Genomic DNA, 12,862 nt, shown 5'->3' on the forward strand with positions numbered 1-12,862 from the left:
AAAGACTTATTTTTGCTGGTATAATCTTAATATTTACAACCAGATGAAGGTTTCATTTTTGGAATGATAAATTTTCAGAGTAGTTTTTACAGTTATATAAAAAATTACTGATTTGGTTATACTATTAAACCATTTCATAATGGATTTATCTTATTCGTAGATTTTTAATTTTAAAATTGAATTTTAACATTGTATTAATCTGCGTTTTAACTGAATTGTTTCTTTTATACTTGTGTTGATATTATTTGTTGTTAGCTGCCCTGAGCCCGGTCTTGACTGGGAAGGGCGGGGTATAAATTATTATTATTATTACTACTATTATTATTATTAAATACATAAACAGATAATTATGAAATTATGGTGAGGTTTAATAAGTTAACTGTTCATATTTGGACATCTCTTCTGCTGTAATTTATTAGAAGGAGAAAAATAATCATTTCCTTAATAACAATTTAAACAATTTACTTAAAACAGTAACGCCATAGCATATGCATCCATGTTTGCTTACTGATGTGGTTAAAAGATTAAAAAACAAACAAACCTCAGACTGAGTTTTAGCACACATGGAAAACTTAAAACAAATCCTTATTTCCTGATGAATAGCCTTTGGACTAGAATGTAACTTAAATAGAAAACTACAGTGGAACCTCGGTTTATAAACACCTCGGTTTATGAATTTTCGGTTTATGAACGCCGCGGACCCATCTGGAACGGATTAATTCACCTTCCATTACTTTTAATGGGAAAGTTCGCTTCAGTTTATGAACGCTTCAGTTTAAGTGCTTCACGGACCCGTCTGGAACAGATTAATCCACTTTCCATTACTTTTAATGGGAAAGTTCGCTTCAGTTTATGAACGCTTCAGTTTATGAACAGACTTCCGGAACCAATTACACCCATGTTTCAGTTTATGAACGCTTCAGTTTAAGTGCTTCACGGACCCGTCTGGAACAGATTAATCCACTTTCCATTACTTTTAATGGGAAAGTTCGCTTCAGTTTATGAACGCTTCAGTTTATGAACAGACTTCCGGAACCAATTGTGTTCATAAACCGAGGTACCACTGTACTTTAAGATTTTTCCTCCGATCCGAAAAGCATTCTATTTTAAAAATCCATTTTAAATTTTTAAAAAATCTGATTTTTTAAAAAATAAAAAAAACCCATTGACTTTCAACCACCCTGGATGTATCCAATTGCTAGCCCTACTCAGGGGTGACCCACGATCTTAACGGGACCTAGTTGGGCACAAACCTGAAAGACCACCCACACATTCAACATGGCAAAAGCCTCGCCGCATCTGGCAAAGGGGACTGTAGTTCGCACAAGCTTGTTCCAGAATGAATTTTGTCAGGTCTTCAAGATGCCACTAGAAGTTTCAACCCCCAGCATCCTTGGGTAGGGCCAGGAGAGAAGGCTGCTGCCAGTCAGTGCAGGCAATGCCAAAGTAGGTGGGCCAACAGTGTGACTCGGTACATGGCAGCTTCCTATGTTAAAAATCACTGGAATAATAAAAACAAAATACAGTGGTACCTCGGTTTATGAAGACAATTGGTACCGGAAGTCTGTTCATAAACTGAAGCGTTCATAAACTGAAGCGAACTTTCCCATTGAAAGTAATGGAAAGTAGATTAATCCGTTCCAGACGGGTCCGCGGAGTACTCAACCTGAAGCGTACTTAACCCGAAGCATGGGTGTAATTGGTTCCGGAAGTCTGTTCATAAACTGAAGCGTTCATAAACTGAAGCGAACTTTCCCATTGAAAGTAATGGAAAGTGGATTAATCCGTACCAGACGGGTCCGCGGCGTTCGTAAACCGAAAATTCGTAAACCGAGGTGTCCATAAACCGAGGTTCCACTGTACTGTATTGGCCCGAATATAAGCTGCGCTTTCCCCCCCCCCCCCAAAAAAATTATGACTGTGAAAAGTTAAAGTGCAGCTTAAATTCACGATCTTACAAAAACGGGCTTTTTGTTGTAGGATTTTCTTCTGCATTTGCCATTTACGGGTGTGAGTGCCTGCCGAACTTTAAGTGAGTGGCTAATATTCAGGCATTCTCTCCCCCCCCCCCCGATTGTTAAAGGTGCAAGGCTTATTTGCGGGTGTGGCTTACAGTAAGCCTCCCCATTTATGTTTTGGTTGGTTTTTCTCAAACTCCTGTTTCTTATTGTTTGCAAGTTATTTTAGTTTTTTGAGACGCTGCCCAAAACGGGCAAAGGGGGTGTGCCCGTACGTTCTTTAAAGGCCAAAAAGTTGCGTACGCATGCTTTCATAAGTAGCGGTGGGGGAAAGATATTGTTCTGGCGGTCCTCATTTGAAAGCAAACAAGACTTACCCGTGTTTCCCCTTTTTTAAGACACCGTCTTATAACTTTTTTCCCTCAAAAAAACACAAGGTGTCTTATTTTCAGGGGATGTCTTAATTTTTTATTAGATTTTTATTACAGTTTTTTTATTATGGACCCACCCTGGGAGCAACTTCTTTTAAAAAAAGACAAGGGAAAAAGTGTCCTCTGTTTTGCAATGCCCTGCCTAGGCTGCAGGAGGGAGGGCACTTTGCACCTGCCCAGAGACCACCACCATCACCCTCACTCCTAGCCACCAGAATACCAGCCTTGCAAAATACATCCTCCCCGAGAGATGATGTTTATGTAAGGAGCATTCGCCGTGCATGTCCAAGGCATGCCTTATTTTCGGGGTGTGTCTTATATTTAGAAACTGCTAAAAAATGCTGCCATGGCTTACTTTATGGCTACGTATTAAAAAGGGGGAAACACGGTAGTTCAATGTAGAATGCAGATCCAAACACAGGGGTCGGTCGGATTATGGGCTTCTGCAAAACGGTTTTGGTACGGGACAGAGAACAGGCACAATTTAAAAGCAAACTGGAGGGGCAGGGGGGAGACTTGTCATTTTTAAATCCACAAAACACGAGACGGGCCAGCCAACACAGAGCAGAAGTCACAGGATCCCCCCCTCCCCCAAAATAAATACAAATTATGCCCCTACCTTCCCAGCTTGTACGCACTCGGGTGCGAAACCGTGTGAGGCCCCGAGCTCTCGCTCATTCCGTAGAGTTCATATATGCGGATGTCGAGGCTCAGGAAATATTCCAGGGTGTCTTTCGTGATGGGAGCAGCTCCTGTGTAGCATTTGGTGCAGCGGTCCAAGCCCAACTGTTTCCGCACTTTCTTGAAGACTAAGGACCTGGCCAGGCGGAAATTCAGAGGGAGGTCGTCGGACCTATGGAGATTGGACAGAAAGCCATTTACGGAAGTGAAGAACCTAGGTTGAGTCCCTGACTGGAACTCCAGAAAACCTCACGTCTGTGCGTGTCAACAATACCACGCTCGTTCTGCTTGCGTGGTTGTCTCGTGCCGGTCGAGACTTTTGATCTCAGGGTCGTGGGTTCAAGCCCCACATTGGGTAAAAATATTCCTGCAATGCAGGGAGTTGGACTTAGATGCCCCAAGCAATGCTACAATTCTATGATGGGAGATAAACCGCTCCCAATATATTATCATCGTTTCATTTATTTTTAATTTTTATGGGTTTTTTTTAAAGCATTTCAGATTTAGCAATCTATCATTCCTCATATGATTTCCCCTCCCTCCTTCCGTGTTTCCCTCAAAATTTCAATTTCTGCTGCATATTATAGTTACTCTATACCAGGCATCCCCAAACTCAGCCCTCAAGATGTTTTGGGACTACAACTCCCACCACCCCTAGCTTAAGAGGACCAATGGGCAGGGATGATGGGAATTGTAGTCCCAAAACAGCTGGAGGGCTGAGTTTGGCCATGCCTGCTCTATACCTTCACCTAATCTCACAGTAAAAACAAAGATTTCACTCCCCACTGCTGTTCTCACTTCAAATCCGATTTGCATCCTAACATTTTGACGCTGAGTTTTTAAAGTAAGGGTTGCCAGACGTCCGGAAATTCCCAGACATAGCTGGGATTTGGCCGTCTGGGAGGAAATCGCTGAAACGATCGCTGGGTGTGTGTGTGTGTGTGTGGAACCGAACCAATATCCTGCAAACTTTTTCTTCTTTAAAATCATTTTTTATTTCAATTATTGAGTTTGCATCTTGTGCCCTTTCTTCCAGACTAGACCAGGGCAACAACCAGCAAGTGGTGAAATAATCGAAAGCATTCGATCGAGAACTACACAAGTCCTGCACTGCGGGCAGTGGGACGAGATGATCCTCAGGGTCCCCTTTCCAACTCTACACTTCTATGATTCTATATTAAAAACAGTTACAGCCTTTTACAGCAGGGCTTCAAACTCCTGTCGAGTCCAATCAGGAGGCACAACAACAACAACAAGAAGTGTGTGTGTGCGCGCGCGCTTCTCAACAGTGCAGGTTTAACCGTAAAACTTCTTTAAGTTATACCTGTTTCCTTCACTCGAGTGTGGTGATCTTCCAGTTTTAAGTCTGAATGGGGGGGGGGGGAAGAGAGAGAAAGAAGAAGAAAAGGCCCCCTCGTCTTATCAGGAGTTTCACAATTTGTGAATCTCTTGAGTTTTGCAGGTTCCAAGCGGAATGCTGCCATACTATAATAATAATTTATTATTTATACCCCACCCATCTGGCTGGGTTTCCCCAGCCACTCTGGGCGGCTTCCAACAAAAGATTAAAAATACATTAAAACATCAGTCATTTAAAACTTCCCTAAACAGGGCTGCCTTCAGATGTCTTCTACACATCAGATAGTTGTTTATTTATTTGACAGCTGATGGGAGGGCATTCCACAGGGCGGGCGCCAACACCGAGAAGGCCCTATGCCTGGTTCCCTGCAACTTGGCTTCTCACAGGGAGGGAACTGCCAAAAACCTTCGGGGCTGGACCTCAGTGTCCGGGCTGGACAAAGGGGTGGAGACGCTCCTTCAGGTATACTGGGCTGAGGCCATTTAATTCTTTCAAGGTCAGCACCAACCCTTTGAATTGTGCTCGGAAACATCCTGGGAGCCAATGTAGGTCTTTCAGGAGCAGTCAGTGTTATGTGGTCTCGGTGGCCACTCCCAGTCACCAGTCTACCTGCCGCATTCTGGATTAGTTGCAGTTTCCGGGTCACCTTCAAAGGTAGCCCCACATAGAGCGCATTGCAGTAGTCCAAGTGAGAGATAACTAGAGCATGCACCACTCTGGCGAGACAGTCCACAAGCAGGTAGGGTCTCAGCTTGCGTACCATATGGAGCTGATAAACAGCTGCCCTGGACACAGAATTGATCTGTGCCTCCATGGACAGCTGTGAGTCCAAAATGACTCCCAGGCTGCGCAGCTGGTCCTTCAAGGGCACAGTTACCCCATTCAGGACCAGGACCATACGATCTCCAAACTTGTGCAAATCACATTTCCCCCTTCTCCATGGTGGTTAGGTAAGCTGGATGGGAAGCGGGGGTGGGGGGGAGACATAATAACGAGGACTGCCCCTTTCCCACCCCTGGTTAACCTAACAGCAGTGAACTGAGTCATGGAATCAAGAGTTGGAGGGTCTTCAAATCCAACCCCCCCCTGCAATGCAGGAATCATATCTAAAACATCCCTGGCATATGGCATATATTCCTCCGATGAAAACAGGCAGGTCCCATCCCATAATCATCAGATATATATTTACTACTGCCACTCTGGGCATATTTCAACATATATAGAAACAAAATATGAAAAGTTTTTTTTTTTAACTTCCCTATACAGGGCTTTCTTCAAAATGGCTGGGGGTTCGGATAATGAATTTTCAACCAGAGGGATATTGTTTGTTCCCAGACTTCAAATTCAACTCTGGGCAGTCCTGCCTCCTGCCTTAATATTACATTAGATGTGCTCTTAGGGGTGCCAAATAGGGATCTAAGAAATTTCGATTGGACTGTTTCAAGAATCTTAAGATTGGCAGAGAGTCCAATTTGTGAAACGTATAGAAGTTGGACCAGAGATTTTGCCTGAAAGACTTTTAAGGCCATAGGAAGGAAAACACCACCTTTCCTTCTAAATAGTCTAAGAATGGCGTTAGCACTTCTTTCTGCTAAGGTGGCTGATGCGGTCAAATGTGCTGATAATTTGGAGTTGTAAGAGAAGGTGATGCCTAAGTATTGGAAGTTCTTAGTTTGATCTATGGCATTTCCCTTCATATTCCAGTTATGTTTCCTAAAGGAGGGGGAAGGGAGGATAAAATGGCAAGGGGGAGGGGCAGGAGACCCAGGCCTCTTTGGAGGAAAAAAAAGTGGGATGTAAAAAAAACCACGTAGCAAGCATATAAAACCTTAATGGCTTACACACACACACACACACAAAATTCTTGGGGGTTTAAGAAAACCTAGTACTTTAGAAAGTAATGAAAACTGCTGGCATCATAGGAAGAAATGTTGGTGTTGGCATCCTTAGCAATGGCTTGGCATAGTCTGTAAGAGGGACAAACCATGGTTTCTGTATTGGTAAGCAAACCGGAAACTGCGGTTTGGACAAGGAAGTCTGTGGGCAACCTGTCTGCAGCAACGCTGGTTTGGCAGGAGGTCTAAACCGACACCGACACAAATACAGACAGCCTCTCCAAACCATTGTTTGTCTGCTTCCTTCATTGTTCAGCTCAAACCGTGATTTAGGTCGAGCATTGGCACACTTTACGGTACAGCGCCATGTTCCGGCAACCTTTGCGGCAGCCCTACGAAGTAGGCTCATGTGCCCACTCCTCTGCGGGCATGGGGCTGAAAGATAAGCAACTCGGTGCAGGCTGTATATCCTTGAATTTGCAGCGGGGACAAGTTCAATGGGTACAGCACAGGTCCACAACAAGCCAGAGCCAAGTTCAGCCCCGCTGACTATCTGCAGTTAAAACCTGGCGACTCGGGCCTTTGGAGAACCACAGCAGAAGAACCTCTCTCAACCTTGCACCCTCCAGAATTTCACAGCCTCCCAGCACCTATCCCCCCCTAACCATTGGTCATGCTGACTGTGGCTGTGGATATTTGGAGTCCTAAGAGGGCTGGATTTGACAGTACTGTACAACACAGGCAGAGAGCCTGGCCTGGCCCAAGGGGAGGTCCCATGTCCTTATTTCAGCCAGATCCATGAGGACTAGAACATTGGTTTTGTCTTATTGGAATGGGAAACAAAAGGCGGACACCACTCTGTGTACCAAACGCATCATTGCACCTAGAGGCTAATCTTCCCTTGGTAGAATTACAGATCTGGTACAGGACACTTAACTTTTGGCTTCGCCTAAACTCACCCCCCCCCCCCCCGTCTAATATCCCTAGTGCTGCAAGGTTGTCACAAGAGCGTCTGGACTAAAACTATCAAAAACTTCACTCTTGTGGTTTATCACCACAGCTACTCACTTTGGGTTTTAGTAAAGCAAACAGTCTAATTTGTCAGCGCCTAAATTATATCGAGCGCCAGAGAAATTGGGCCACAATAAGGAAATTTTGCCCATGGTATGCCTATTTTCCTCCTTCCCATTTCGACTATCTATCTATGCACCCTATCTGCATAACCGAGCAATTCTAAAATATAGACGTGCTTTTACTTTCGCAAGATTGAATGCATTGCCCTCGGCTGTACTTAAGGGACGATTCCAACAGATTCCACACAAAAAACGCCCTGTCCCTGTGGAGATGGCAGTCCCGAATCGGTGGCACATGCCCTTCTGGCTTGCCCTCTTTATAAAGACTTGAGGAATGAGATTATCGCCCCTCTTTTATTGTCCATTCCGGGTCGCCCAGCCACTGCCCCAGTGTCCTTTCTCTGGGCAGATCAAGATGAGCAGGGGACAACAAAGGTAGCAAGGTTTTCAGCTGGGGCAATCAGAATAACATCCACAATTTGAATATTGATTCAAAACCCTAAAATGTATTTTATATGTTACAGGTAGGTAGCCGTGTTGGTCTGACGTAGTTGAAACAAAAAATAAAAAAATTCCTTCCAGTAGCACCTTAGAGACCAACTAAGTTTGTCATAGGTATGAGCTTTCGTGTGCATGCACACTTCTTCAGATACACTGAAACAGAAGTCACCAGACCCTTATGTATAGTCAGAGGGTAGGGAGGGATATTACTCAGAAGGGTGGTGGGAATGGGTGACTGGCTGATAGGTGGGGTAAACCTGTTGACTGTTAACGACTGCAACTGGTCTTGCAGGAAAAAGCAATGGGTGAGATGGCTAAAGAAAGCTTTATCATGTATAATGAGATTAGAATCCAATGTCTTTATTCAGACCAGGGCTCTCCATGGTTTTAAGCATAGTAATGAGTTGCAATCCAGCAACTTCTCTTTCTAGTCTGTTCCTGAAAATTTTCTGTAATAAGACAGCTACTTTGAGATATTGTATAGAATGTCCTGGGAGACTGAAGTGTTCTCCCACTGGTTTCTCTGTCTTGTGATTCCTGATGTCAGATTTATGTCCATTTATCCTTTGGCGTAGGGTTTGGCCTCTTTGTCCAATATAGAGAGCTGAAGGGCACTGTTGGCTATACATAAGGGTCTGGTGACTTCTGTTTCTGTGTATCTGAAGAAGTGTGCATGCACACGAAAGCTCATACCTATGACAAACTTAGTTGGTCTCTAAGGTGCTACTGGAAGGATTTTATTTTATGTATTTTATATAATTGACTTTTTACTTCTATTCTTTGTATATTGTATTGTTGTTCTATTGCTATGACCGATGGCTGACACAAATAAAGATTCATTCATTCAGCAATGATACATTGAGAAGAAGAATTTGGACTTGATAGCCTGGCTTTCACTTCCATTAAGGAGTCTCAAAGTGGCTAACATGCTCCTTTCCCTTCCTCCCCCACAACAAACACTCTGCCGGGTGAGTGGGGCTGAGAGACTTCAGAGAAGTGTGACTAGCCCAAGGTCACCCAGCAGCTGCATGTGGAGGAGCGGGGAAGCGAACCCGATTCCCCAGATTACGAGTCTACCGCTCTTAACCACTACACCACGCTATAGGTCATAATATTGAAATGGCAGCTTGGGAGAAATTATGGATCACAGATATGAAATTTATAGTACACTATACATTAGATCCCCTGCTGTTCTGCCCCCGGCAACCCCCAGGGCTCTAGCACCCAATACGACGCCACCACGTTCTTCCTACCCATTGATACGTCTCAGGTTGGTCTCCAGCCCGACCACTTTTGCCCAGGTGGCGATCCGCTTCTTCAAGGCGGAGAACTTCAACCCGGCGGCCTTCATCCTCTCCTGCATCTTCTCCCAGACGCGAGGGACCCCCAGGAACGCTGTGGGCCGCACTTCCTTGAGGGTATCCACCAAAGTGCCCTGGCGGAACATAACATTTCGAGAGAGGGAGCCAAAGGTCAGGTTCAATCCCCATGGGGAGACCTGAAGTTTAGATTATTAGTAAAAACATATGTGCGGGTGGCGCTGTGGTCTCTAAACCACAGAGCCTAGGGCAGGGGTGAGCAAACGTTTTCAGCAGGAGGCCGGTCCACTGTCCCTCAGACCTTGTGGGGGGCGAGACTATATTTTGAACAAAAAAAATATGAACGAATTCCTATGCCCCACAAATAACCCAGAGATGCATTTAAAATAAAAGGACACATTCTACTCATGTAAAAACATGCTGATTCCTGGACCATCCGCGGGCCGGATTTAGAAGGCGACTGGGCCGCATCCGGCCCCGGGGCCTTAGTTTGGGGACCCCTGGCCTAGGGCTTGCCGATCAGAAGGTCGGCAGTTTGAATCCCCGTGACTGGGTGAGCTCCCGTTGCTCGGTCCCTGCTCCTGCCAACCTAGCAGTTTGAAAGCATGAAGTGCAAGTAGATAAATAGGTACCGCTCCAGGGGGAAGGTAAATGGCGTTTCCGTGTGCTGCTCTGGTTCGCCAGAAGCGGCTTAGTCATGCTGGCCACATGACCTGGAAGCTGTATGCCGGCTCCCTCGGCCAGTAAAGAGAGATGAGCGCCGCAACCCCAGAGTCGTTTGTGACTGGACCCAACAGTCAGGGGTCCCTTTACCTTTATATGTGCTATAAACACAGTTGATAAAATGGAAACACCAGAAAAAGGGAGGGTGGGAAGTCAAGAAGAAACCGTGGGATTGGGTCAGGATACGAGAATTTTGGGACATAATATACAATGAACTTAAAAAGATTTTCAAATTCTCCTTCCCCCCCAAAATCAGAAGCCTTTCTGTTAGGTATCATGTCCACTGAAATACAAAATAATAATAATAAATTAGAACCATCTATGTATGTGACTACAGCAGCTAGACTCCTAAGAGCAAAAAAACTGGTGACTTAATTCTCACATGACTGGCAGGTGAAGGTGATAGAATACTTGGGACTTGCAAAAATGACTGGGAGAACAAGAGAAAATACAAATCAGAAAGTGAGTAAAGAATGGATAGTATGCAAACAATATATAAAACAATATTGTGAAGATGCAGATCTCCTGACAGGTTTAGATTGGATCCTGAATATTAAGGATTGCTAGAAACTTACAAAATTCCTTTGTGATATGTAATTGATATAACAGGAAGTGCGTATAGGTTAAGAATATGCAGAAAGCACAATAAGGTGATTCAGAAGTCAAAAGTATGTGTGAAGTTAGAAGACTTGTTAGTGTGTGTGTGTAGTTCTTGATGTAACTGTGTTTTTTATGTTTGTGTTGTTTTATGTATATTGTTTTGCAATTAAAATTTATTTTTTAAAAAAGAAGAAACAACAACTTTGTGGGGTTGTTTGTTTTTTAAAAAAGAAATTGTATATGATGATAAATGTTTTGGAATCTTTTTGGAGATTTAATAAAAATGAAATGGGGGGAAATAAAGCAACCCCCCCCAGTGCTTCTGTGTGTTCTTGCGGGGCTGTGGGTTCTGGGTTTCATTTTTAAATTTTCCCGAACATCACCTTCAAAGCATCCGGTTGCGCAAAGCAGGTGTTCACTCCAAACGTGATCGGCAGCCAGATGTCGATCATCTGCGCAGCCACGTGGCTGAGAGGCAGGTAGCTGACCACCACCTCCTGACGCTCCGTCGCTTTGCTCAGGCCGACGTAGTCGCCGCCTGCCCGGGCCGTCCAGGTGATCTGCAAAGGCACGGCACTTCAGTGACAATGCAACACACACACACAATTATTATTTTTATTATTTCCCCAGCTAGCCTGGGAGGCTTCCAGCAAAGTATTAAAATACAGTAATTCATCAAATATTAAAAACTTCCCTAAACAGGTATCTTCTAAAAGTCAGGTGCACTGGTACCTCTGGCCACAAACTTAATTCATTTTGGAGGACTGTTCTTAACCTGAGGTACCACTTTAGCTAATGGGGCCTCCCCCTGCTGCCGCACGATTTCTGTTCTCATCCTGAGGTAAAGTTCTTAACCTGAGGTACTACTTCTGGGTGAGCAAAGTCTGTAACCCGAAGTGTTTGTAACCCGAGGTACCACTGGAGTTGTTTACTTCCCTGAGCTCTGATGGGAGGGTGTTCCACAGGGCGGGCGCCACCACCGAGAAGACCCTCTGCCTGGTTCCCTGCAGCCTCACTTCTCGCAGGGAGGGAACCGCCAGAAGACCCTCGGAGATGGACCTCCGTGTCCGGGCTGGACGATGGGGGTGGAGACGCTCCTTCAGGTATACTGGGCTGTTTAGGCTTTCAAGGTCAGCACCAACACTTTGAATTGTGCCCAGAAACGTACTGGTAGCCAATGGAGGTCTTTCATTACCAGTGTTATATGGTCTTGGTGGCCATTCCCAGTCACCAGTCTAGCTGCCGCATTCTGGATTAGTGGTAGTTTACGGGTCACCTTCCAAGTGACGTAGAGCGCATGGCAGTAGTCCAAGCAGGAGATAACCAGAGCATGGACCACTCTGGCAAGACAGTCCACAGGCAGGGAGGGTCTCAGCATGCGTACCAGATGGAGCTGGTAGACAGCCGCCCTGGACGCAGAATTGACCTGCGCCTCCATGGACAGCTGTGAGTCCTCAGGTGGCAGAATCCCCAGGGGAAGCAGATCCTTCCTCCAAGCGATGCGCTGCCCACCAAAAAGATTTTTTTTAAAAAAAGTAAATTGTATTTTTAAAATAAAATGCTTTTGGAGGAAAAACCTTTCTAAAGATTTTCTATTAAGTTACAATGCAGTCCAGATCATTTAATAAACATGGATACGTATGCTATAATGTCATGGTGTTAGATAGTTTAAATTGTTATTAAGGAAATACAGCGGAAGAGTTGTCCAAATATAAACAGTGAACTTATTAAACCTGACAATGATTTCATAATTGCCTGCCTATGTATTTCCAATAGTATAACCAAATCAGTAATTTTTTTTGATATCACTGTAAAAACTACTCTGAAAATTTATTACTCCAAAAATGAAAACCTTCATCTGGTTGTAAATATTAAGATTGTACCAGCAAGAACAAGTCTTTCTGTAAAAAAGAAGAAGATTTAAATCAAGTCTTACTGACCAGTGATTTAAATCCAATCCACCCTGCTGGATCAGTTGCCTCTACACAGTGCTGGACGTACATTTTGGGGGGCCCTTCGCAGCCCGCAACAAGGTCCAGGTAACCCCTTTTCCAATGGGTGTACTCATAACCACCTTTGCTCACCGGAGCAAGACTGTTTAAGCATATTGCACCGATCCTGGTCTGACTGCACTGGCTCCCAATTAAGTTTCCGGCCCAATTCAAAGTGCTGGTTCTGACCTATAAAGCCTTAAACCAGGCACAGGCAAACTCGGCCCTCCAGATGTTTTGGGACTACAACTCCCATCCTCCCTAGGTAACAGGACCAGTGGTCAGGGATGATGGGAGTTGTAGTCCCAAAACATCTGGAGGGCAGTGTTTGCCTATGCCTGCCTCCAACAGACTGCAATTCCTCAAGGACCGCCTCTTCCCATATGAACC

The 12,862-nt window shown here is 44.7% G+C and overlaps 1 protein-coding gene across 3 annotated transcripts in view; it reads right to left on the bottom strand.

The window, feature by feature from the left end:
- The window catches only part of ACSBG2 (acyl-CoA synthetase bubblegum family member 2), a 57,491-nt gene that overhangs the window by 8,831 nt on the left and 35,798 nt on the right, over positions 1-12,862 (bottom strand). For 2 of the 3 annotated variants that reach the window (XM_035117923.2, XM_035117922.2), the window contains exons 9-12: positions 10,865-11,041; positions 9,093-9,274; positions 4,395-4,436; positions 3,009-3,242 (exon numbers count right to left, since the gene is read on the bottom strand). In XM_035117923.2, the coding sequence (XP_034973814.2) occupies positions 3,009-3,242; positions 4,395-4,436; positions 9,093-9,274; positions 10,865-11,041 (635 nt within the window). The remainder of the gene's footprint in view (positions 1-3,008; positions 3,243-4,394; positions 4,437-9,092; positions 9,275-10,864; positions 11,042-12,862) is intronic. The other variant, XM_060275362.1, reaches the window with a different exon arrangement.

Source organism: Zootoca vivipara, chromosome 6 (assembly GCF_963506605.1).
Source record: "Zootoca vivipara chromosome 6, rZooViv1.1, whole genome shotgun sequence".
NCBI lineage: Eukaryota > Metazoa > Chordata > Lepidosauria > Squamata > Lacertidae > Zootoca > Zootoca vivipara.